Consider the following 26,701-nt stretch of genomic DNA (forward strand, 5'->3'; position numbering starts at 1 on the left):
TTAAGTTGAGATTTTTTTTTAATGTAATTCCGACTTATTGAACTTCAAAACGGATATTAAATATGAAATAAAAAAAAGTAGTGCATTTACACGATGTAGGGTAAAACTGTAATCACATTTTTTTTTGAGTTTAAATTAATTTATTTATACACTTGCAACATAAAACTATGTATATAATCAAATAGGCACAAAATGAAACCTCTGAGATAGACCTCACACCCTCACTCAATATTGGATTTGTTACTAATTGTTGGGCAAAAAAATATTTAAGTATTATATATTTAATATTATCCACCATAGACCATATATATACATGATTTTACCCGAAAAAGTTATCCGTTATCACTACAATTTTTTATAGAATTTTTTATTCAGCTACAAATATAAAATTTTATTGGAACATGTAACATGATCAATGCTCACAAGTCATTTTCCTTTCCATTTCCCCAAAACCAGTCTCCCGCCACCCCCACCAACTAAAAAATAAAATAAAATGAGAAGATTACTTTAATACTATAATGAAGTAATTGCAGTTGGCGATTCTCTGTAGGAGCAAATTAATAGAAATAATTAAAATAAACACATATAGTAACAAAATAGCTCCTAAAGAATAAATAGCCTTAATTAATTCAAAAAAATCCCTCCTTTTCCTTCAACTTTATTCATTTTTCTTTTATTCTTAAGAAACTCAAATGCCCACACAAGAAAAATTCCGTATGAATCTTGAAAAAAGTGCAAATTAAAGAAACTCCTGAAAACTGCTTAGTGGAAAATTGGTGGGGTTCAAAATGTTGAAATAGACAGCACAAGAATGAAGGGACCCTTCATAAAAAGGATCAACAGAAATTGGCCATCCTTTGTGTGAATAGAAATTACAGCTTTATTGTAGAAAATGGAGAATTCTAAAGAACAAGCCTAGAGAGCATTTTTAGTCTAAAAGTACTTGTTGTTGTAGAGGTATCTTAGCCTCTCTTAGGTTTGGGTGACCCCTGCCAGTAAGGGGTCGTTTGGTAGGCCACATTAAAAGAAATAATCCATGTATTATGTAAGATATTATTTAGTATCATGTTTAGTAGGAATTTGTGTCTATGTATAACTAATTCATGGATTAGTAATACCTCCTACATGGTATTATAGGATGTATTACTAATACCTTCCATTTGGAGGTATTAGTAATACATAGGATATAATACCATGGATAAGTCTATGTAAAGACAAAAATATCCCTCAATCATTTATTATTTGTTATTTTCTTGATTTTATGATTTATATTTGCACTAGGAAATTTATTTAAATAAATTAGTTTACAAATTATTTAAAGAGAGTTGTTTGTTACTAAATAAATCTAATACAAATTTGAAATGTGAGTTGTTTATTTATGTATGATGTTTGTGATTTTATATATATATATATATATATTTGTGTGGTTTTCTAATTATTTGTATTTTGAACAATTTAAAAAATTACATACACATTATAACTACCACTCGCAATTTTTATGTGTAAATAGATGGTTTATTCAATTTTACCATTGTTGACCGTTTTTTCGATTTTAAAAGTAGATGGTTTATCTTTTTTAAATTGAAAAATGATTTTGTGAGTGATTAATTTATTAAGATGACAATTATTTATCATCAAATAATTCAAGTGAAAAAATAGCAAATATCACAACAAAAGTGTTCTCTCATAGCTAGTTAGAATGTTATAAAAAAATATTGTCCGATAATTATCTACCTTGACCCAATTACATAATAATTCAAGGATATAATTGGAAAGAAACTTTTTATAGAGTTTTAATTCAAACACAAGATGAGGTTGGAAAAAATGAACCAAACACTTGATAAAAATAAACCATGCATTACTAATCCCTGCATTTTTAATTTTTGTACCAAACGACCCCTAAGTTTCTATATCAAATACTATTCAAAATGGTTGATTACAAGTCAGGATATACGGAGTAGCTACGAAACAAACAAAGATACACCAACATGGGCTTGTAGTGCAATGGTCGGACTGTTTTAACTTTAATCAGAGGTCTCGATTGAAACCCTGGATATGAAGAAAATCCTGCTGAGAGTGCCACTCGGAATGAACCCTACAGTGCACGATTTGAATTTATGCAGATTTCAAACACCGGATAGGCTCCAACTTATTAGATTTTAGATAAACTATTTATACATAATAAAGGAAATTTTAAATATAAATACATAATTTAAAACAAATTAATCTTAAATTATATCGAATTTGTATCTGAAGTTCTAACTCCGGTCCTAATGAGATGAAATTACCTCTGATGAAAAATTATGGGATCTTTCACCTTCACTATTTTTCTTCTGTGGGCTTAGAAAATCCTAAAAATAAAATTATTTTCCAAAAGCATATGCTAAAACATAGTTTAAGGACACAATTTTTGCCTAATCTTGCTTTATCTTTTATGCTTAGTTGGATTCATGATTAAACACCTTTCCGCCGATTCTTGAATCTGATCTAGGGAATAACATGATTCTAATTATTTTATCTACTAGTTCAAGATAAATATCTTCTAACAGTAATATATCTGTGGTTTAACATACCTGGGAGATTAATTAGGATTCAAAAATAAACAGAGACGAAGGTAATTTTCTTCCATATTTGCCAACTCTTAGTTGGCACAGTTATTAGGTACTTTACTCAAACACAACTATTATCGAAAAAGTATAAGAAGTTTAGTAATTCTACCAATAACCTGTAATTTGGAGTGTGATGAATATTTACTTCTGGTAAAATTCATGCCATGTTACTTGGACAGAACAATTTAGACCTAAGGCATCTTATGTTTCTACCTAACTCATCAAGTTGGTACCGTTCTATATTAATTCGTGGTGAGAATAATCCAATAATTATAGGAGAAAAAAAGGAATATAGAAAATAAATCACGACAATATACTCTTGAGGGCATGAAGTCCAAAGACAATGGAGCCTATAATGTCACTTCCTTAGAAACATTGGTCGAAATTGCACGTTCACTTGTATCAAATGAATTCTCCATCATTTTAGTCAATTACTTGCTATCACTCATGCACTTTAGTGAATTCAATTCAAATCAAGTGATTTTATTCTATAGAAATTTCAAATTTGAGAAAGTGCTTCAAAATTATTCTGTTTTAATCAATTTAAACTCGTACGATAAATTAAATAAATTTCTCTTGCACTAGAATGAATATAAGGGGAGGAAATTAGGTTTCACAATGACATCGCTAAGAACAAAATTATATTGTGTTTAATTTGTACTTTTGTAGCATATTGCATGCCCAATAATTGCAGCAAGAAATGACCACCCTTGGTCTTGAAAGGAAGTCTATTTGCTCAATTGGATTCAAAATAAATAAAACCAAAGGGGCAATATTCCACTTTCTATTTATTTCCTTCTCAAGAATTTTCCTTTGAATGCATACCACTAAATGTAGAAAGCTTACTTACTGACAAGCCGTACCATTATTGCAGCAATGTCTCCTTTGATACTCTGTTTTTTCTTTTTTTCTTTTTAAAAATAAAATAAAAATATACTAGTAATAATTTGATTACTTCGTTCAAGAAACTCCTTTCTAAATTCTCTAGATTTTAGTTGCATTTTTATATTGAAACAAAGGATATTTAAGATTTATTATAGGCTGACTAGCCCACTAATTTGGATTTACGTATGCCAAAAAGCCTATGAGGGAGTAAAACTTTCTCTACAAGAAGTTTTTTATCATGATAATTCGAACATGAGACCGATAGTTAAACAATCAATTCATCAGTACTCCATTTGGGGGTAATAACAAAACTCAAGAAAAAAACTACCAATAACTTTGAGAAAATAGTTACTGGAATTTATTGCACCAGTGCATGTAATAACAAAGAACTGGAAAATACTAGCTAGGATATGAAGATATTACTTATTTAGTTGTAGTTCCCATCAGATTAATGATCTTAGACAAGATTGAAGAAGAAATTAAATCCTCTCTAGCAAAATTCCATATTGGATTATTATTGAACTTGCCAGTTAATTTTATTGGTATATAGTAACGCTAATGAAATAGTACTTTAAGTGAAAACAGAAGGCACTAATTAAGTATATTGCTGGTTAACTACATAGAGCCGACTTAATTAAGACATTATTTGTTCAGCTTCAGCTCTAATTTTTTGGTAATGAGAAAAGCATATTGTATCACAAATAATAGGAGAAAACTTACATGCACCATGTACACCAAACTTAGTTAATTAATTTAAGTTTGATTAAGAGGATCATCTGTCATGAGTTGGTTAATGAAAATTAATACATATATATAGTACTATTAGTTAAAATAATTAAACGATACTTGAACCTTTCAAATATGTATGTATTTGTTGATTTGATCTTATAATTAAGTAGAGGGAATTCTTCTGATACAGCAAAAGAGAAGCTTTACTTAATGGGTAATTATCGAAACATAAAAAAAAAAAAATCTTAATTAATGAGCATATATATAGATAAAGTAGAAGAAAATGAAGAAGAGATGAAATAATAATAAAGCTTTATAAACAAATCTTGATCACTACATTATTCATCATCATATTATTTGCAATTCACATACAGGGGAGCAAACTGAGTACTTCACTAACTAACCAAAGAAATAAATTATACAAAAGCTAAACCTTATAGAACATAATGAATATGTGGGACGATAATATTGTTTAATTTATGGAGGAAATTAAATATAATAATCTTCTTCTTCTTCTTCGTTCGAATTCGTGGTGTTGATAGGTAATTTAACTTTCAGGGCTGCTCCACTTAGCAGTCCTGTTAGAGATGAAAAGAGCAGCCTTGTTATCAATACCTGGATCAGCTACCCATTGACCTCTATCTTCATCACTTGGCCATACTTTGTATGCCTTCACACAATCATCCCTAGAGTAATTATCTTCCCTTCTACTACTGCTTTTCGATTTAAATAAACCGAAAAATGAAAATCCAGACCTCTTCTTCCCTGCCATAATTGAATTATATGAATTGAAGTTATTGAAAAAATATGAACTAACACTCCTCTTTTGTTTTGAAGTGTGATGTTCAGTATGTGTTACTACTTGGTTTGGAAAATGAATGAAGGGTTCTATTGAATTTATAGTGTTAAGGGGTGTGGTGTGATGCTAATCTAACCGTTCATTTTTATTGATGGTGGTGATTTAATGAAGTGAAATTACAAGGCTTGCTGTTAAAATAACTCTAATCGAAGAAAAGAACAAGTCACCAGAACCGCTGCTTCTAAAAGCTGACCAAACATCCTTAATGGTTTCTTTCTTTTTCTCTTTTTTGATACCCAAACATCCTAATTTAGGGTCATGGTTAGACACCTATAGTCCTGTTCCAATCATCGACAGACTCAACAATTTTTAACTTTAATAATATTTGAACTAAAGTTATTAGGTTTTGATTGAATTTAGCTAAAGCATCTAGCGCAATAATAAAACTTGTTCAAAAATTAATATATGTGGATTTTTATTTCATTCAATAAGAAAATGATACATAATAAGTATTTTAAAAAAAAGAGAGGATTGGTAGTTGCAAGGGTATAACTGAGCCAAAAAGGTGGATGGAAGGGTAATTTTAGATAAAAAAGATGAGTAGAAAGGTATTTTTAGATCAAAAGATGAATGAAGGGTATTTTAAAATCTTTTCCTATAGTTCAGGAGTATTTTTTATCCTTTTCCGTTATTTAAATAATTTTTTGAATTTAGCTAAAGCATCTAGCGCGACAATATAAATTTTGAGTGTGGTATGCTTGCTTTGCATTTTGTTTGTATTAGTTAAGTTAAAAATTCTGATTCCGTCGCTGAAAGGACAAGCGGGTCATTTCACTTTCTTTTTCAAACAAATCATTGACGACCCCTCTTTATCGAATTTTCCCCCCTCTGTCAAATGATTCTTGCTTTATGTGGGCGTTTTTACCGGTAAGCAGTGAAGTTGAATTCAAACTTGTCCGACAAATTCAGTCTTCTCTACCTATTAAAAGGTTGCATCTTCTTTATACATACTGCAATATTGCCTAACTATTGCTTCCCAATTCCCAATTTTTGATTTGTTCTTTTTTCTACCAAGTATTTTTATAACAATAAGAAGAAGAAAAATGATTTAAAAGAATCTTTTATTCATTTTACGATGTTTCCTATGACTTTATGGATCTTGCTTGCCAATTATAAATGCTACTATATATTTAAATTTGCTTTTAGATTATAGAAATTGTCATCAATCATTAGATGAGTGGTTTTCTACCGGAAAAAAATATCTTGTGTGGAAGTATACGATTAAAAACAATACATTCATACTTAAAAGGCATTATTTGACTGGAAACTTTATGATTTTTTAGTGTGGTTTTGTTACATGTATTGATATTTAATATTTAAATCTCATTTAATAGTAAGAAATAAAAATATATTTTAAAAATTAATTTAATAATTATATGTACTAAGATTCAAGAAGATGGAATGTATTTGTTAACCAATTTAATCAAAATAATAGCAGTATGAATGTAAAAAAGCAATACTATTGGCCTTGAAGTTATGGTCATTATTCATGGCATCATTTTAAAATACATTCTATTTAGATATTTATACTTTAAATTTACTATATGCATAATATTAATGATGATCATCATAAATATTTTAATACATAATATTTTTTCTAAAAAATATTAGTATCACACAATATTGAGTATGACTATTATAGAAGAGTAAACAAGAAGGGTACTGCTATAATGAATGATATTGTTATTATAGATAGAATGATGTTATGGAGAAGCAATATATCATATGAAATAATGATTCTGGAGAAAATTGAGCATTTATAGAGAAATATTATTATATCGAATGACTAGTCATGATAACTAAAGTAGGTTTGTTTTACTGCGTTGCTTATTTGACAATACACTAATATATACAAATTACTAATTTCTGCAAAATAAATGTGCAATAAATCTTGGAAAATTCTAGACACTAAATACAAATCACTTCAGCAAATCAAATCATGTCGAAATCGTTTTCCTGTGAATATAAATTAAAGAAGGATACACTAATTTGATATTATAATCCAAGGTTCAATTAACTAGTGCCTAAATTAAAGACAAACATACCTTTTAGTGTTAGGTAGAAGAAATTTTATTTCAATCATTCAAGCAAATGTAACTTTCACAAGACAATAACACTCAACGACTTTTTACATATTTTTACCAAAGTCCTCCTTAATTAATATATATTTATTTTTTACGTTTTCTAGTCAATAATATACCTAATTAAGTAGATACACACATATATAAATATATATATATACTACATTATTTTGACAAGCTATATCATTTCCAGATAGATGTGAATCTATACCTGTCAATATGAAATGTAGAGGAAATAAGAAGTAAGATTATAATAAGGGAAAAGTGAAGAAAACTAATTAATGATATATTTATTAGCAATATAAAGGGTAAAGAGGGGGAAAAGACTCAAAAAGGGACTTTTTAGATGTTTGAATACATACATTGCATAATTGGCTGTAGAGAGCTAGCACTTTTAATTATTAAAAAAATTAGAACAAATCTTGAACACATTTTTAAGAACCTTACAAACGTTAATTGCTTGCAAGCTGTCTAGCTTTAAGGATTCTTCTTTAACCCTAACCATTGTTATCATAATGTCCTGTCCTTCCACCATCTTAATTCCCCCTTAATTGTACTTCTAACTACGGACCCTTTTTTTTGCTACATTTCACTTTCTTTTCATATGTTATTTCTATACTTAATTAATTAGCTAGTGTTTTCTTGCTGTCTTAGCTTGATCACTTTATTATAATTTTTATGTAGTAAATTCACTTTTCTTGAGAAAAAAAGAAAGAATAATCTTTTAACTAGTCAGTGTTAGAAACATTAAAAGTGGGGATTTGTTAGGATGCAAAAAAGATGGCCTAAAAAGTTAAACAAGAGTTTCGTTTTTATGTGACAAGTGTCGATAATTAATTAGTTCTTTAATTAGAAGGAAAGATGGCCTACATTCTTGAATTTTAATTATTTATATAGTTAGGTATTGGGAGCTCTGTGTTCATTCTCATAATATGGTGATTAAGAATTCAAATGACAACTAATTAATCCTCTAGTTTCATCATGTATTCTCTAATCGGATGTGTTAAGCTTGATATGTAGTTGCTTAACTCTAAATTAGTAATGAATGAGCTTAAGAAAAGCTATTCGTAAGAAGTATTGAGATTTAACAGAGGAAAAGCCAAGATTTAGAGGTTATGAGTTCAGAATTTTAGTTTTTTAAAGTTATTGGGTTCTAAGTTTGAAATTTGTAGTTTTGTACATATTCAATGAGCTAGCTAAAGCTTGAGCGTCAATTTCTTTCGGTGTACATCTCACCTAAAACAAAATACCAGAATACATATCATGTCAGCTCATACCCCTCGATCGAACAAAAGCAGTTAAAGCTAGTGAGTTCGGCCGAATCCACAATCAATAAGCTAACTCCGCCCCTGATTGAGAATATATAGTTTTACCTTTTAAATGAGATGAATACACACTTTCATATAATTTAATAAGCATATGCCACATATTTAACTTATGGACAAAATCAAGCCTACACGTGAAGAGACTTGTTGAAATAATTTTATGGTGTATTAATTGAACGTAATAGAGAAGGGGCTATTTTCATTTTCATATATTCCTTGTAACATTAAGGATTAGTGTTGCTACATGATTAAAGGTTTGAGAAGGGGTCCATTAATCCCTCTATGGGATTTCCATACAGTCTCATTTGGTCTTGTTCATATCTATAATTATTTGTATAATCTTAAAAAGTGATACTTTTTCATATTATATACAAGTAGATAATGATTAGAGTTGTGCCTTATAAGCCACAGCCTACAAGCCTACAACAAATCTTACTCCAAAAGAAAAAAGTAGAGAAACAAATATCCAATTTTTGGACCACACCACCAACACAATATAATGAGGATTGAGCATCAACCTTGGCTTTAAGCTTTTCTAGTTTAATTAATTAGCACTTCAATTTAATAAATTTCTTTAAGAATCGTATAACCTTTTGCATATCAATGGTAATTAGCATGTTTGGCATGAATTGCGTGCAATTCACTGGAAATTTCAATTTCTAGATGGGCATCCCACCAACTTCATTTTGATTAGTCTCGTTAAAACTATCAATTGTCGTGTATGTCGCGCTTTATTTGATTCTTGAAAGTTAATTTACTCTTTTTTAATTTTTAGTGCAGAATATAATTAGATGAAATCACATTAATAATAAATTATAATATACGGTTGTACATAAAAGTTACTTGTCTTTAGAGATATCTCCATACTCGTGGACGTTTTCTTATAACAATCGAAAATTCGTGTGTATTATTTTACAATAAATATATACTTTTGTTCAAAAATATCTTTTGAAAATATCATTAAAATATAAATCAAATTTGAAATCTTCTAATTCTTTCTTTATGTCAGATGCGTGAATTGACAAGTAACTTCATACATTTTTTATGCGCAATAGTAACACAAGAAGAGGAAAAGAAAAACAACAATTGAAGAGCAAGAGTTTGTCTGAATTGACTTTTTTTAGATGCTTTTAATATAAAATATATTTTTAATATTTAAATAAAATAAAATAAATATTTTTAAGCACTTATAAGTTAAAATAAAACAAATATAAATTAAAAGTTATAGTATATTATAAGTCCAACCAAACATGCCTTTTAAACTTATTTCAGCTACCACCTTTATTATATTTTATACATGGTGTAACACTTGAATTCATAAATCATTAAATTAAAGAATTTTAAAAGAAAAAAGAATTGTTTTCCGGGTGTTGGATTTTGGGTCGAATCGGGTCGTCGACCCGAAAACATTACACCCGTGAATGAACAACGTGGCAAAATCTCAAAGGCACAAGTGAGGCAACTGTGCCCCCCTTAACCCTAGATTCTTGCCCTTTCTCTTTCGCTCAAACAAACGTTGAATCCTAAATTACAGACAATTCTGGAGCTAACACTAATTCTTCTCAACTACGAAACCGATATTCGTTCAATCAGGTACCAATTACTTCTCGTTATTCGTCTTTATTTACCTCCGATTTCTGTTCGTAGACGTTGAAAATATGAACAAAGACCTATTTTTTTCTGATGTACCGATTCTTTGCATACCTCTGAACCTAATGAATCGTTGAAAATGAATTCCGTGTTCGGTTTCTGGTATATCATTGGGATCTTACAATTTACAGGAGTATTTTGTTATGCAATGTTCTGTTTGCTGATTTTTATTGTTTAATTAATTTGTGGTCTATTCCATCCGAGTGAGTAAGTATTATCGTAAAATGTCTAGTGAAAATGATTTAACCAGGAAACTGTATTCTGAATCATTGTTTTAGTTGGCAATGAGTTGAGATACTTGTGTGAGGGAATTATTTATTTCAACTATATATTACACTAGAAAATGATTTCATTGAAACATTCTATGATATACCAAAGCAGCTTAACTAATAGAATGCGTGGATTGTTCTTATATTACATGGTTGAAAGGTAATCTGGAATCTAGACTTGGTTCAGTTTTGCCACTTTTTCACTTTGTTTACTTTTGTGCAACATTTCTTTCTTTTGTACACTGGTAAGTAACTTTGTTGCTTGCTCTGTGTGAACAGCGATATCATATAGGTATGGATGATAGATGGTTCAATAGTAGGCCAGATATGCGCATGAGAGATAGACGCCAGCAAGAAATGGAAGAGGTATGAGCTAGAATGCTGATTGTTCTTTTTTTGTGACTTGGCTAATTCCTTCATTCATCATGGATCTCTCATTTATTTCCACTTTATTGGATTTTTCTATTGCTTTCTCTTCAATCTTATTTAGAAACTCATTTAGGATGATTCTAATAGTATGAAGATTCTTTTGCAATCTGGAGAACTCATAATAATGCAGCTCAAGCCTTTTCCTTTTTTTTTTTTTTTTTTGTTTATGTAGAGAGAAGTAAGAAAATATACCGGTGCCTTTGTAGTTAACTTATTTGTAAGGAACGAAGGATGCTTATGAATTTTGGTTTATTTCAACTCTGCTATATTCCATGACTTGTGCAGTTCTACTAACATGGACAAATCTTGATATTCAGCTATTTTAATTAACAAAGTTGCATCTCAACTTTTTGAAACATAGGCTGATGAGGCTTCTGTTCTTGAGGATCTCACTGAAGATTTTCGCCTTCCTATTAACCATAGACCAACGGAAAACGTAGACCTGGAAAATGTGGAACAAGCATCTTTAGATACGCAGTTGACATCCTCTAACATTGGATTCAGGCTTCTTCAGAAGATGGGTTGGAAAGGGAAGGGTCTTGGGAAAAATGAGCAAGGTAATTTTACTTGTTCAAAATTGCTTGACATATTTCTTTCAACCTTTTTAAGTTACATTTGCTGTAATGTATTCGTGCACATTAATTAGTCTTGATTAATTTCTTCCTTTTGGGGAGTAGGAATTACTGAGCCAATAAAATCAGGGATGCGAGATCCAAAGTTGGGGATCGGAAAGCAAGAGGAAGATGATTTTTTTACAGCAGAAGAAAATATTCAAAGACGTAAGCTTGATATTGAACTTGAGGAGACTGAAGAACTTGCCAAAAAACGGGAGGTATGCCATTTACACTTTTAGGGTAGCTATTAAATTTGTTGCACCAGACTATTTGAGTTTGATACTTTACTTTTCCTGAAACATACATCTAATAACAGAAGGCAGCATATAGCATATATGTGTGTGTCTTTTGATGGGAATGGTATATAAGGGGATACCAACTTTGGAAGATCTTGAGAATTTCGTGCAGTTTTTATTACCTGGTGGCTTCTACTGCCTGCTTCCTGCACATTATGAAAATCCAGGTTTTAGCAGAACGCGAGCACAAAATTGAAACGGACGTGAAGGAAATACGCAAGACTTTCTTTTGTGAGCTGTGCAACAAGCAATATAAATTAGCAATGGAGTTTGAAGCTCACCTAAGTTCGTATGATCATAATCACAGGAAGGTAATTGTTTTCCTTAAAATCTCAAAATATTTTCCAGTTCTTTGATATTCTCTTCATCGTTATCCCCCAGAAAAAATGCTTATTACCTTCATTCCACTCCTCCATTAAGCGCTATCTAACCTTCTGTTACTATCATAGCGCTTCAAGGAAATGAGAGAAATGCATGGAAGTAGCCGGGATGATAGGCAGAAAAGAGAGCAGCAACGTCAAGAGAGGGAGATGGCAAAATTCACCCAAATGTATGATGTTTCCATTCAGGCCATTCTGCATCTATTTTCTGATAATGTGGTATGTGTTTCTTGTCGATGATCTGTTTTTGCTTTTACTGATACTAGGGCTGCCAATAAGAAGCAGCAAGAACAGCAAACACCAGAGGAAGCAGGAAACATTCCAGCCCCTTCCATGGTTAGAACTGCAACTGCTCTAGCAGATCAAGATCAGAGGAAGACTTTGAAGTTCGGATTTTCTGCGAAAGGAGGCTCGTCAAAGGTACTTACAGTTAGATTACCGATTATCTCAGCTATGTTTGGTCTCGTTTTATAATTTTTTAATTTAATTTTCCAACTCAGTGCAAGGAGATATTAAAAACTTCTAATCCTTAGATAATTAGAACTATTGAGAGAGAGAGAAGATGCTTAAAGCATGGATATATAGTGAGATTCACGGGTGTAACTAGGGATCACCCAATTGATTCCTTCTCTTTTTATGATGTGGCGTCCAGGCCAGTTTGTGCGCACCCGGACTATTCCACCGGGTACTTGCTACCTCCCTCTTGCATAGGTATCCAGTAACTTTTCCCACCAAGGCTTAGGTAGATGGGAAGAAATCACCTAGTGTTCCTTGTCCCACTGTGCCACACCTCGGGTGTAAAAAACAAGGGTGCACTCAATTGATTTGTTCAGTTCCCTTGTGAACTTGCAAGGTTGGTTGTGACATCCTGCAGAACTATATGCAACTCGAACAGGATTTTTCTAGTAGATAGTGATTGCTGTTCGTGAGGATTAACTTTAAAAGAAAAGATAGTATAATATGGAAGTAGGAATTCCATATTCACAAACCTCTTATTTATGTGGAACACATTGTGAGATATACTGCCTGGTTAACTGTCTTGGGGTGCATATGTTGCCTCTTCCCGCTGTCCGTCAGAAAAAATTACTCGGAAAGAGGAGAAGATGATGACATCTAATTATTATTAATGTGAAGAGGCATACTTCAAATGCACTCAAGTAGTCCATTTCTGGATAGGAAAAGAAAACAAGGAATTTATTTGTCTTTTCATCATTCTTTTGGTACTCTGGGAAATGATTTGGTTGATTTGTAGCTAATCCTGAACTTTTTCCCCCCTACCCCTTCTCTGTTAGGTGACAACCTTGGTTAACAAATCTGTGAAGAAGCCAAAAGTAACTGTTGCATCCGTCTTCAGCAATGAAAGTGACGAGGAGTAACAATGCATCTACACAAGCCTGGTGTCGGTGAAGACTGATGAATGATAGATACTGAAACTGAATGCATTTTCTGTTGGTGTATTATGTTGAGTTGTACATTGTAATCCTTTTTAAGCATTTATTTGCTGTCATGACTGGATGATATTTGTCCGAGGGGATTTGATAGATAGATAGATAGATACCATGTACTCTATTTCTATGGTTTAGAACATGTTACACGACATTTATGCTGTAAAATTTGTGTTTTTACATTTATTTTTGCCCTTTGACTCTGTCAGTAAGTGCGGGCAACGTGAACAAAGTTGGAGGAAAAGAGTGGATTGACTAATTGTTCTAAAACATATCAAATATGGCATGTCGAACAAGTAGACCGTTTGAAGTACTAGATACCATCAGTGTCAAATATGTCATATCCTCTCAAGGCCTAATTGTTCCAAAACATCAACTAATTCCTTGCATCACATGCAAGAATTTGAAATAAGTATTTTGCATCTTTACTTGTAGTGGGAGCAAGAGATTACTACTGCAACTGAGCATATATTATTTAGACATGCACAAGGATTAGTAAGAAGCACCTGAAGTAGTCAAGAAAGAGACACTAGTGTGCCATATTATAGTCAGATACAACACAATCATATAGCAGTAGCATTCATCTCTTTACAATACTTGCCCCATTTAACAAAGTAACTGTGGCGTGTAACTACATGAAAGGCTATTATGCAGCTTCAGCAAAACCCACTTGGGATTTACCATAGTCAAACACAGTGTGATACGGCCCCATGAATACATCTCCAAGAATCCTGCAACCACATATATGAATATCATTTTAGGACAGCAGCAACATAATATTAGCTACATGAAAACGAAATAGAAAGTGTTGTGCTTGTATGAAACATGATTCTATTGTTTTTGCTTAGAGTAATGTAGTAGTATGAATGTAGTCCACATTGACTCATTGATGCTTGTAAGTGCAAGGATAACATACCAAAGAGGACCGCGAGGTGGTGGCACATCCAGAGCAGCAAATCCACTGACACAAATTGTCGCAACCCCTTCTCCAGTTTTAAGAATATACTGTCAACCAAAGTTTTTAGTTATCAGGTGTATCAAAGGCATTTATTTCATAACAAATGTTACACATCAAGTTCATTGGCAGCAGTTGATCTTGATCAATCACATTCTGTCTTGCTAAAGTGAAGTTGTTCGTTGGTTGCAAGTCGAGACTCTTGTATCTCTCCTTTTTACAATCTTGTTCTACCAATCTCTTTATAATTTCCAAATTTTTTATTTGACTAATATTTAATGTAACCTTACCAGAATTCAAGCTTGTTGGATATAATTATAATAATAATAATTATTATTATTATAATTATTATAATAATAATTATTATTATATTTATTATAATAATAATTATTATATAATAATTATTATTATTATAATTATTATTATTATTATTATTATTATTATTATTAGGCGTAGAGGGTTAGTTTTGTCATTAGTTAATTCTAATGCATGCATTAAAACCATTGCATTGCTAAATACCTAGAAATCCATGGCATTAGCAATACACACCTTAATACACAATAGAGTGTATAACTAATGCAAGCATTAGTTATACATAGGTTGGAAAAGAGTACCAAACAAGGTACTAGTAATACACAATGCTAATGCATGCGTTATTTTTCCTAATACACTCTACCAAACGACCCCTTAAGGTATTGTTTCCAAACTACTTTATTATAGCAGGGGTTCAGTGACATGTTCTTGCTAGCAGATACATCAAAATATTAGTAGAATATGTCTTTTAGCTTAAATATCATAATATTAGTAGTAGTTGACTACCATATAATTCCAGGAATGACTTTCTATTTCATAGCAAATAAGACAGTGAAACAACTCCTTCTCCAGAATACTGACCAAAATGAAGTAGATAGATATTTGATACAACAATGGAGCAGCCTCTCGCCGACTACGTTTTATGTTTCAGCAATTCAGTGAATGCAGGTACTTTGTCCTTAGCCTATTTTTCATGAGTCATTCAGACTTCAGAGTTGAGGGTATAATTATTATTTAAGCAAATAATGTCAGAGTTCAGGGTATAACTACTATTTAAGCAAATAGGTAGTTTTTTCCCAATTGTTTAGTGAGTGAAATGACAAATCGGGGTGCAATATTAAGATTATATACCACATATGTACATTTCAATGTACTCGAGTAATCAATGTAAGAACATGAACTCAAAAACGCGTGAAGTGAAACCTGTTCTGGAGTAAGCACAAAAGCTTTATCTTTGATAGTGAATGTAATATCTGGCATGGATGAGATGCTGTTACAGTCGATTGCGGATTCTCCCATTGGACTTGGTATTTTCTCACAAAGCTGTAAAACATCAAAGCTTTAATATTAGGGCGATTTGATATACTATTTATTGGACATCAGGTAAAGCTGTGACTTATACCTGATTCACATACTCTAACACTTTCTCTTTTGTCCCTTTTTGTTTGAGCTGGTTTTGCATCCAAACAACTGCCATCTCACAGGCAGTGCATAATGGTGCTTCACCAACAGAACTTCCTTCAGTTTCCCTTTCAACTACAGTTCTGATATTAGAGCTGCAAGGAATTTGGTACATTAGTTGAGTCACATCTGACATAGCAATTAAAGGGCTAGACAGTTAATCTGGAGCCTGTGATAAACCAACATTCTCAGAACTTTATGCTCATTGTATACTGTTGGATTAGCAAATCCTACCTTTCAGGTCAATACAGACCATGCTGAGTATTCAAAAATCAGATGATAGAGAGTGTGGAAATCAGATATTACTTGAGGCACACATGATAATAATTTCAAGAACTCTGGAAGCCCTCGTGATTTTCCTGTGCTTATTTGTAATCATAACAGTAATTTCTCAAATACAGGAAGTAGTTCATACTTTTTTATCCGCTCAACACTTATACTAAAGCCTCCTCAATGACATGAACTTCAAGTTTAACTACGTCATAATAGGAAGAGCAATTAAAATCAGAAGGTGGGGTTGTACCTCACATGCTGAGCTCCATCAACAAAGCATAAACCTGCTTGTGAACAAACTTGATCAGGTCTTACCTGCAGATCACAATAACGTCTTATCACAAGCACACTGAAATGTGAAATAAACAAAAGAGGGAAAGGGAACAGACCCCTGATACTAGTAAGTCCCAGATCATCTCTCCATACTGTGAAACAATAGTTTTACATTCCATGCTAACTATTCCTTCTGCTCCAATGGCATGGTTGATTTGTGTCACGATAGTCTGAAGATGATTTGTCATAAGTTACAAGTATTGCTTTAAATAAAGAGATAGTCCAAAAGTCTACAACTCGAGTAAGTTAGAGATAACAGAACATACTGTTGGACCAGCAAGCAGTGATGTTCCAGAATCCACAATAGCAGCACAGCCACCTGCACAATAACCTGAAATGGGAAAACATGACCAGAACTTAAAACACTCATTAACTGTGTTAGATAGATCGTATGCCTCATTCAGAATGATACTTAGTTTGTTTTTGTCCATGGCGCAAGGATAACTTATATGCCTAAAGGGTATATGTCTGTGTATAAGTCATGAAAACTGGATAACAGTAAAGTACTGCCTCAAAGCAGTAGACTTAGAATTTATCTTTCGATAAACAAAGTTGAGGGAAATCTCCATTTCTTGCATGTGATGATCTACGCTCTGTTAGCAATTCTGTAGATGATTACATGGGATTAGATGGGAAATACTCACCTGTTGATGTGTTCCCGATAAGGAAATCTCCCATATTAAACTGAAAAGGCAAAGGAAAATAATTGGAGGATAGCATAACAAATGAGCTGCTTTTAGATCGCACCACCAACCTTCTCCCTCCTCCAAAAAACCAGCATGCTAAGATGTAGAAGAAAAGAGGAAATGGAAAAACGTTCAAGTACCTGCCAGTAGCCCTTCTGAGTCAACGGAACATAAGTATGATTACCCTTGAAGTGCTTTGGATCAACTCCACCAAAAACAAGTTCACCTCCCTCTTTTGCATTTGCATCACGGTTAAACCAGAAAGAGAAGACTGGCTCTTTAACAAGACCTTGCCCCACCATATTGTACCTACATTTAGATCAGAGGTAAGACGAGCAGACTCCATAAAGCTGAGAAGAAAAGAAACAAGAAATAAATGGTACAACTGAAGTAAACGCCTAAAATAGGAAGAACTACCAGACAGGTGTAGTATTTCCAACAGAAATTTCCTGGAAACCAAGGCCTAGTATACCATCAAACTTTGCAACTATAAATGTAATACTAGGTTCTCGTGTCGCCTCAATAAACACCTGAAAAATTGATGTAGAATTGTCATCATTTGGAAAACAGAAAGGATCATACCATGGTATGTCGAGAACCAGTTGCCAAACAAGAATTCACCTGATCTTTAACTACAAGATCACCAACTTGAACATTGTCCATACTGAAATGGCCAGAGATTGATCCAGTTCCATAACGGATTGAGCAAGATTCCCCTAGATCATAACAAGCAGCAAAATACAATCAGAAAAAGACACATCAAGCCGGAACTGCAACTTGAAATGAAACTTGATGAACAATAAATATGAAATAAAAACAAAGATTCTTAGTTAAAAAGGAGTGTGATGATCACCATCTCTTGTATATGTACTGGATTTGCTCGCCTTGTACTTGGAGTGGATCCAGCATGCAATCTGTGAGCATTTTCAAATTTAAGGAATAAATTCTGATAAACGAGTGAAGGGATAAATAACTTAACAACAATGAGCACAACAACTTACAGAGAAATAGCATTTTGATGATGGAACCCAGAGGTTAGAACTCCCAGTATCAAAGATAATTTTGAATTTCTGAGGAGGTGAACCAATACCAATCTCTCCATAGTATTGGGCATCCAAGTAGTTCTTTAAGGGGACTATATCGATATCTGAGTCACTCGATTTCTTTTCAATGCCATTCACATGCTTCCCGTATCTATCTTGTAGTTTGGCTACTCTTGCAGCTTTTATGCTATTAACGTCCAAGCGGTGCTTCTTCAAACCAATTCTAAGCAAATCACCAGAGGAAGCAGGAAGTGCAGAGCAAGCAATGGCCCATAAAAGAAGAGCAGCACATAGATGCTTCTTTTCCATGTTTGCACTACAAGACCAAAGAGGGGATTAACAAGATGTTAACACAACTAAACAGGAATATTCTGATTTCTACAATGTCATAATCTAGTCTTAACAGAATAGAAATCTTAACTTAACCCACAATAATTATGTGCACATGTAACTATTCCCTATCCCAGATACAATCCACTTTCCATGAAGACTTATTATCACTAACCAAGAACTTAACATATGAAATTTGCTAGCTCCAAGATTAGTTAAAAATTAAAACATTCACACGCTACAAACACCATATTAAAACATCCTATTAATCGTTTACTATCACAATAGATGAATGACTCTTTTACCCAGAAATTCAGATTTTTATTTTGCATCTACCTTAAACCAAGATTAAGAAAATATCAAAGACCCATCTTTCTTTTTTTCTTGAAAAGTGTAAAAAAGATTCCTCCCCAAGAACATGGGAAAAAAAAGAAGAATAAATTGACAACATGGATACAAGAAAAGCAAGTCAAACAACTAGACTCTCAAGAAAAGCAAAAAAAAAAGAGAAGGGTTTTCAAGAAGTTAAACTTCTAAACAATATACAGATGATTATTCCGTCTGAACTAATTAGTAGAAGCAAAACAAGTTAATTATAAGAAAACTACTACAAAAAAAGATCAAGATACAACTGAAAAATCATTATCTATATGAAAACCAGAAACAAGAAGATAAAGATTTAAAGGGACAAACCTGATAGTGTGTATAAAAAGGAAACCCAGAGAAGTTTTTAGATAGAAAGCAGAGAAGCAACAAGTATGGAGGAGAGAGTAAACAGATACTATTAAATAGCCAATAGGACAATTTTAAGCAAGTAGACCACATAATGTTTGACGGATTTGGCTCTCCTCCAATAAGGGATCCGTCCAGTTCCTCCATTACCCCCTTTGATATTTTGATACGTGTTATACAAATAATCTAATGACTCAGATTTATTTGATTAACTAAAGAGTTTAATCATAGTTAATACGGAGTATTTCTTTCTGTGCTTAGAATCCTTTCTTCTCTGCCATAGTTTATTTTTTAAAACTCTTTTTGCAGCAAATCAACAATAGATTTTTGAATTTTATTTGTAATGTTGATATTTGAGACTTTTAAGTTCATTTTATTTTGGGATAAGGGTCTGAAAAATATCTTAACTTTGGTCGGATTTGTTGTTGCGATACTAAACTTTCACAAGGACCTATTACCCCCCTAGACTATTTAATACCGTATTTTAAACATATATATTTGTCCACGTGGCCATAAAAAAAATGTAAAATTATAAATAATAATGTGTCCACGTGGGCACATATATACCTTTAAAATACACTATTAAATAGTTTAGGGGATAAAAAATACGGTATTAAATAGTCTAGGGAGGTAATAGGTCCTCATGAAAGTTTAGTATCGCAACAGTAAATTCGACCAAAGTTGGGGTATTTTTCAGACCCTTATCCCTTTTATTTTTAATCATTGATAATTTTCCAAATGAGGCCTTACTCTCTCACAAAGTTTAATTGAAATTTCCCCTGTCAGACTCCATCACTATTTTTACATTTTCGTCTCAAAAAGCTTAGTTTCAGTTTTCATATGTTATTTTTTTTTTTAAAGAAGTTCTATCTCTGTCACTCTTACGGAACGACTTGGGCAATAAGTCCTAGGTATTTTCCAAATCTGGCTTCTTTGAAACCCCTCTTTCACAATTTATTTTCATTTATTTTGTTGGATTATTTAATATTTGTATATTAAAATTTTCAATAACAGACTTAGTCAAAGAGAAGAAATATGTTGAAATGGTGGAAGAAGAAAATTAAATATGATGAAGAAGAAAATATCAAAAAATATTCTTCAACACATGAAGAATGAAAAGAGTCGTAGTAAATAATGCAAAGGAATTGAATGACAGGGCCGTCTTAACCATTAAGCCACTAAAGTCATCGCTTAGGGCCTCATATTTTTGGGGGCCCCATTTTTTTAAAAAAAATACTTATATATATTATTAAAAAAATTATATGTACTTTTAATTTTTTTTTAATTAAAAAATAAGTAAGAAGTATAAAAAATGACCGTTAGTTTTTCCACTTTTTTAAGGGAATGAAACATTTTTTGGGAATAATTTCCTTTAAGTGGGAAATTGTGTTTTCTTATTTATCTCCTAAAAGTTTGATCTTATATTATTATTTACCTTATACTCATATTTTTTATTCTCTACTTTATTATTTTTATTCAATATTAAATTCTCTCTTGCAATTTTTTTTTGTTTTACTGTTGCTTACAAGTTACAAAAGAACAAAAATTTATTTTTGATGTACTTCTTCAAAATCTCAAGATGTGCAACAAGCAATCATTATATTGAAGGAACACAACACTATTTCGATATTGTTTTACCAACTTATCAAATTCATGAGCCAGGTTTTATTATTCTAACTTTATTTTATAGTTTTTCTTCAAAATATGCTATTGTTGATATTCTTAGTTCATAAGTATATATATTCTTGTTTTAGTTATTATTAAAATTATTCAATTTAAATATGTCAACTAGAAAATCTGATTTCGAATTGACAAAAAGAGAGAAAAAGAGAAAACTTGAAGAATTAATTAAATAAATTCCAAAAAGGAGCCCTTGATAGATTTTTAACAAATAATAAAAAAATTGAATAAAAAAGTATTGTTTATAGAATAATGTTAACCATTCCTGTAACTGTTGCCTCCGCCGAAAGAAGTTTTTCGAAACTAAAATTAATAAAATCTTATCTAAGATCAACAATGTCTCAAGAGAGATTAAATGGATTAACTATATTATCAACTAGTAAAATTACCCGCGCTTCGCGCGGAAATTGAATATCACGAAATATATAAAATAATACTTAAAAACCTATCAGTAACTAAAACTAAAATACTATATTATCTTACATAAAAAATTAATAATGTAAAGGAAAATGAAGATTATTACATCTTATCATTTATCCTTAATAACATAAGCATAAATTAATGATTGTAAAAATACATACCCGGATTTGTAACATAAGCAATAGTGTCACTGAACTACTCAACATGGATAAAGTACAGAAATATTTAATTGTGAAAAAGAAGAAGAAGATGAAGAAGAGGTTTAGAATTTTTGTTGTTTTGTAAATGAGAGGAAATCCCTATATTTATAAACAACAAATGATAATGTGAACAAATATTTATTGTGCCTTATTGGAAAGTTACAACTATTTGGAAAAGTTGCAACCCTTTAGAAATGTCACAACATTTCATAAAAGTCACAACTCTTCATTAAACTCGCAACTCTTCGTTAAAGTCACAACTTTTCATAAAAGTTGCAGCTCTTCATTAAAGTTGCAACTTTTCATAAAAGTCAATTTTTCGTAAATGTCACAATTTTTCATGAAAGGGGAAGACTAGTTTTGAAAATAAATAAATTAAAAGTGAATTATGGGTTTGTGGTGGCGCCATATAGGCGGGGCATAAGGTTCTCTTATATATATATGATTGAAAAGGAATTACTAAAACAAATTGATTATAAAACAATATTTAATAACTTTGCATCTAAAAACGCTAGAAAAATATATTTTAAATAAAAGTATATATGATAAAAAAAAATTTAAAAAAAAATTAAAAATATATTAGGGACCCCTCTTTTAGATTTGGCTTTAGGCCCCTAATCTTGTTGAGTCGGCCCTGTTGAATGAATGGTACAATTTTTTTTAAAAAAATATACATATACTACAACAAAAGATTTGAACCACAAAGTTAATGATTCTTCTGGAAAGATTTGGAAATTGGGAGAAAAGTTTTTTTTTTTTTTAAGTAATATGAGGAAAAAATGTTAACTATAGTAAAACTCTTTAGTTAACCAAACAAATTTGAGCCATTAGATTATTTGTATGACACATGTCAAAATATTAAAAGAGTAATGGAGGAATTGGACGGATCTCTCCAGTAAGGGATCCGTCCAGTTCCTCCATTACCCCTTTAATATTTTGACACGTGTTATACAAGTAGGTAGGCGGAATTTTTTTCGTAAGTAATGTACTTTTTAAAATAAAAGAAACAATGTAACATCATATTAAAAAAATAATATATATATATATATATATATATATAATATTCACACATAGTACTACACCTTTTTTAAAAAATCAATAATTTTGATGATCTTTTTTAAAATGTATTCAAAATAATACCATGTGAGAAAGAAGGTAAATGAAAAAAACATTAAAAAAAATGTAACAAAATGAGGTAAAAAGGTTTGAAAACGAGACTTGTCATGCGAATTTCAAGCCAAAAGCTAGTTGAACTACACACAACTTTATTTGAATCTATACATATTTTGTAAAATTTTCCAACGAAGAAGTGTCACGTGACACCCTATTAACTCTTGCTAAATCCGTTCCTCGACACGTGAATCAATTTAATTATAGTACAAAAAAAATGTGCTTTGAATCAAAAGAGAAAATAATAAATATTATAAAAAGCCACTCTTTCTGTTCAATTTTTGACACTTTTTTTTTGAGATTATTGTAAATTGTACTTCATTATAATAAAAAATAATTCAACTTTAAATTATTTTGTTTTACTTTTAATGAAATGATTTTTTTTCACCCGATGTTCGGAGTCCATATTGAAGCCCTAACTAAATCCGGATCGCACAGTGTACGGTTCATTCAAAAGTCAAACCCTAGACATCTAATCAAAGGTGAAAGAGTCTCACTATTGCACCACAACCCATGTTGATTACAATCACATAAATAATTTAATTTTAAAATTCCTCCGTTTAAACAACAAGTTTCAAAAAGCTTTCTTTTTTTTAAAACACTATATCAAATCTGTTGAATAAATTGGAACGAATGTAGTATTAAATTTTAGAAAAAGATAGTAAATTATAAAATCAATTCTCCCTACTTTTAGCTCAGTTAGACACTTTTATTTTCTTATAACTAAAAACCAAATAATTTATTTATTTGATGTATTTATATTTATTTATTTATTTGACATCTTGTGGGTTTGTTTTGCAAATTTATTTCTTCTGATGGTTAGCTTTGATTGGTGAGTAATAAGTTGCTGTTTTTTTGGTTGGTGAGAAACAAGTGATTCTAGTTTACTTGACGTGTGCGGATACCGCACTTCCCTTCTCCTCTTCTTATTTTTTAGCTTCTTGTTAAACTAATCAGGATTTGGAATTCGTATTCAAATCTTATTGAATGGTTTAATTCTATGATCAAATTCATATTCAAATCTTATTGAGCGACTTAATTCTTTGAACATAGGGATCGTTTCATATAGGGTAGGGATAGGAAATGGTATCAAAAAAATTTAAATAACTATTTATTATATTAGAAAATTTGTATTTGATCATGAAAATTTAAAATTCAAATTGAAGTTGTATTTTCAATTTCAATTCATTTTCACTTTTGAAGTTATATTAATTTAACTACATAAAAAAAAATTAAAAAATAATTAAGTACATTTACAAAAGAGCATTATTACAGATTATTCTTTACATAAATTATAATCAAACAAAATTTGATAAATTCTAAATAAAGTGAAATATTTATAAGAATATTCTGGGGTAAAAATACCAACTTTAGCTAGTGTTTTGTTAGATAGTTAGATAAGATTTTGAAAATTTATCTTCAAATATTCAGTTTTGGGAGAAGTTCCACTCTCACACACAAAATTTCTAGTTAATATCTTAAAATGTTACTGAACTATGAGAAATTATTTGTCAAAATCACTAAACTTTGTTTTGTATCAATAAAATCACTCAGCTTAAAACTTTTATCTGCAAAAATCAACTAGCTACATTTATTTTTTATAATATTTAATTATAAGGCCACAAACAAAATTATAGAATCTATTTATTTTTATTTCATATAATCATAAACCCCGTAGACCGTAAGTAAACAAAACCATAGATTTTTTATTTTTATTTTTATGTCGTGTTTGTTTTTTCTCCTTATTTGGCATGATTTTCTTTTTTCAAAACAAGTAGGTGTGTTGTTTATTTCATATCAATATCATTTAAAACACTTCTCGATTCTCGCCAACATAGGAAATGACATTAAGCTATTAAAGAGAAATTAATTAATCAAATTTGTGAGATTCATCTAATTAGAAGTAAAGAAAGAGATAGAAGAAGCGGGAGCTTATAGTGGAATATGATTTTTAATCTTTAGATGAATCCAATTTGTGGGGAGATCGAGTAAAAATAAAATAGATTCTATATTTTTATTTATTTATGGATTCATAATTAAATGACATAAAAAATAATTTAATTTATCATGTCAAATTTATTTTAATGATAAATATAGTTAAATGATTTTTGAAAATAAAAGTTTTAAGTTGAGTGGTTTTATTGATACAAAATAAAGTTCAATAATTTTGATAGATAATTTCTCATAGTTCAGTGACCTTTTAAAATACTAACTCCAAAATTTCAAATACTTTCTAAACAAAAAAAAACATATTTAAACACAACTTTAAATTCTAAAAACTTAAATTTTTAAATTTTAAATTTATAAAGGGAGCTTGAAGAAAATCACTTGGAAATTTCCTCCGAAGATGTTGACAAAATGATATCAATCATGGTGCATTGTTATTTATGAATTGATGATACGCTTCAAAATAAATATTGGTGACACAAATCCCAAGAATGGTAGGCTTGTGTACATTCAAAAAATTTAAATGGCACGTGTATTACATGGGGACAAAAAATAATTCATAATGCAAACAGAATTAAGAATGTCTAATTCAAAAGAGTTTCAATATATTCTTATAATAAATAAAGTTAATATATTAAATATTTTAATACTTGTTAAATCAGTTTGATGAAAAAAATGCTCAACAATGAAAAGTACAAAAAAAAGTTTTATTGTAATAAGCACTGAAATTATAAATATATACTACTAGGAGTAGTTATTATTAATATAAAATAGGACAAAGCAAAATACAAGACAAAACGATTGAATTGTGAATAATCAATGGAGAAATTAATAAAAATTGTTGTTCATCATAATAGTCTCTTTTTTTTATATTAATAGTTATATTTAATTAAGGAATATAATTGTTTTTTATCGACCGGCTAAATGTGCAACTTGTCTTGTTTAATCATAATTGTGTCTACTTATGTTTTTTTCCCTTGTTTAATTGGGGGTTGTAGTTATCTTTTCATCTCAACTCAATCATAGAGTTCAAAATTCAGCCCAATGTAAATGGCAGTAAAATGGCCCCGTTATATTTCTCTCAACTTTAATACTCCTAGATGGTTTGGGTCTGGAACAACGCCGTCTTAATGGGCCCATAATTCCCTATTTGTCTTTTGAAAATCTTCGACCACAACTTTAATTAAGGAAATCTGTTACAATCAACTAATTTAAATAAATAAAATATGTATCTGATTTTAAAAGTTGGTAGATACATGTATCTCGCGGATACAAACTCATGTATCATAAACACAAAATATGGTAGAGGAAGTAATATTTGAAACTATCGAAAATCTTAGTAATTAGGACCTAAACTAGTGGGATTTATGAAGTTTGCCTTAAAAAAATTAATTGGATGTAACGGATTTCCTTAATTAGAGGAGTGATTGAAGATTTTCAAAATACATGGATAATTATATGATAATATTAAGATACATGATAGAAGACCATATATATATGACAAGACTTTGATTATGTTCGTAGTTGGTCAGGGCATCTCACCGCGGTGGTGTTTGGTTCACCTTTTGATTCATCGGTGTTGCTCACAGCGCCAAGATCCGATGGGAGAAGTTAGGCGAAGTTTCTTGGTTGGTCCATAGTATACAAGGTATGCAACCGGTACCATCGTCAATGTCGAATTTGATAAATCTATTGGGCTTGATATCTCTACTTACAACGATACCCATTGTCTCTGCGCGCAAGAGGTGTCTCCCCCTATGAGGAAAATTGGTGGATTCGTGGGGGATTGGTTTGAGAGTGAGAGAATCAAAGGCTAAAAGTTTGATGTGTGTGTGTTGACAAGTTGTAGAACATCCATTTTAATGAA

The 26,701-nt window shown here is 31.0% G+C and overlaps 2 protein-coding genes across 2 annotated transcripts; one reads left to right on the forward strand and one right to left on the reverse strand.

The window, feature by feature from the left end:
* Positions 1–9,948: 9,948 nt before the first annotated feature.
* LOC102578920 (G patch domain-containing protein 8) lies at positions 9,949–13,751 on the forward strand. The gene is made up of 8 exons (XM_006358462.2): positions 9,949–10,081; positions 10,687–10,773; positions 11,198–11,393; positions 11,514–11,668; positions 11,914–12,057; positions 12,196–12,296; positions 12,393–12,546; positions 13,419–13,751. Exons 2-8 carry the CDS (start codon positions 10,702–10,704, stop codon positions 13,500–13,502), a joined length of 906 nt encoding a protein of 301 aa, XP_006358524.1. The 5' UTR covers positions 9,949–10,081; positions 10,687–10,701; the 3' UTR covers positions 13,503–13,751.
* A 268-nt stretch (positions 13,752–14,019) lies between these two features.
* On the reverse strand, positions 14,020–19,395 carry LOC102577765 (Asp). Its single transcript, NM_001288120.1, is given in 14 exon segments — positions 14,020–14,302; positions 14,488–14,576; positions 15,763–15,882; positions 15,962–16,115; positions 16,544–16,608; positions 16,683–16,796; positions 16,893–16,957; positions 17,271–17,310; positions 17,453–17,621; positions 17,730–17,842; positions 17,934–18,028; positions 18,166–18,226; positions 18,314–18,671; positions 19,379–19,395. Coding segments are annotated over 13 exon segments (1,521 nt in total). The 5' UTR covers positions 18,665–18,671; positions 19,379–19,395; the 3' UTR covers positions 14,020–14,217.
* Positions 19,396–26,701: the final 7,306 nt, after the last annotated feature.

The sequence above is a fragment of the Solanum tuberosum genome, unplaced genomic scaffold (assembly GCF_000226075.1).
Source record: "Solanum tuberosum cultivar DM 1-3 516 R44 unplaced genomic scaffold, SolTub_3.0 scf00277, whole genome shotgun sequence".
NCBI lineage: Eukaryota > Viridiplantae > Streptophyta > Magnoliopsida > Solanales > Solanaceae > Solanum > Solanum tuberosum.

Coding starts and splice junctions, on each gene's coding strand:
- LOC102578920 (XM_006358462.2), top strand. CDS start 10,702: ATGGATGATAGATGGTTCAATAGTAGGCCAGATATGCGCATGAGAGAT. Junction 11,669..11,913: donor AACTTGCCAAAAAACGGGAG/GTATGCCATTTA, acceptor ATGAAAATCCAG/GTTTTAGCAGAACGCGAGCA. Junction 12,297..12,392: donor ATGGCAAAATTCACCCAAAT/GTATGATGTTTC, acceptor TACTGATACTAG/GGCTGCCAATAAGAAGCAGC.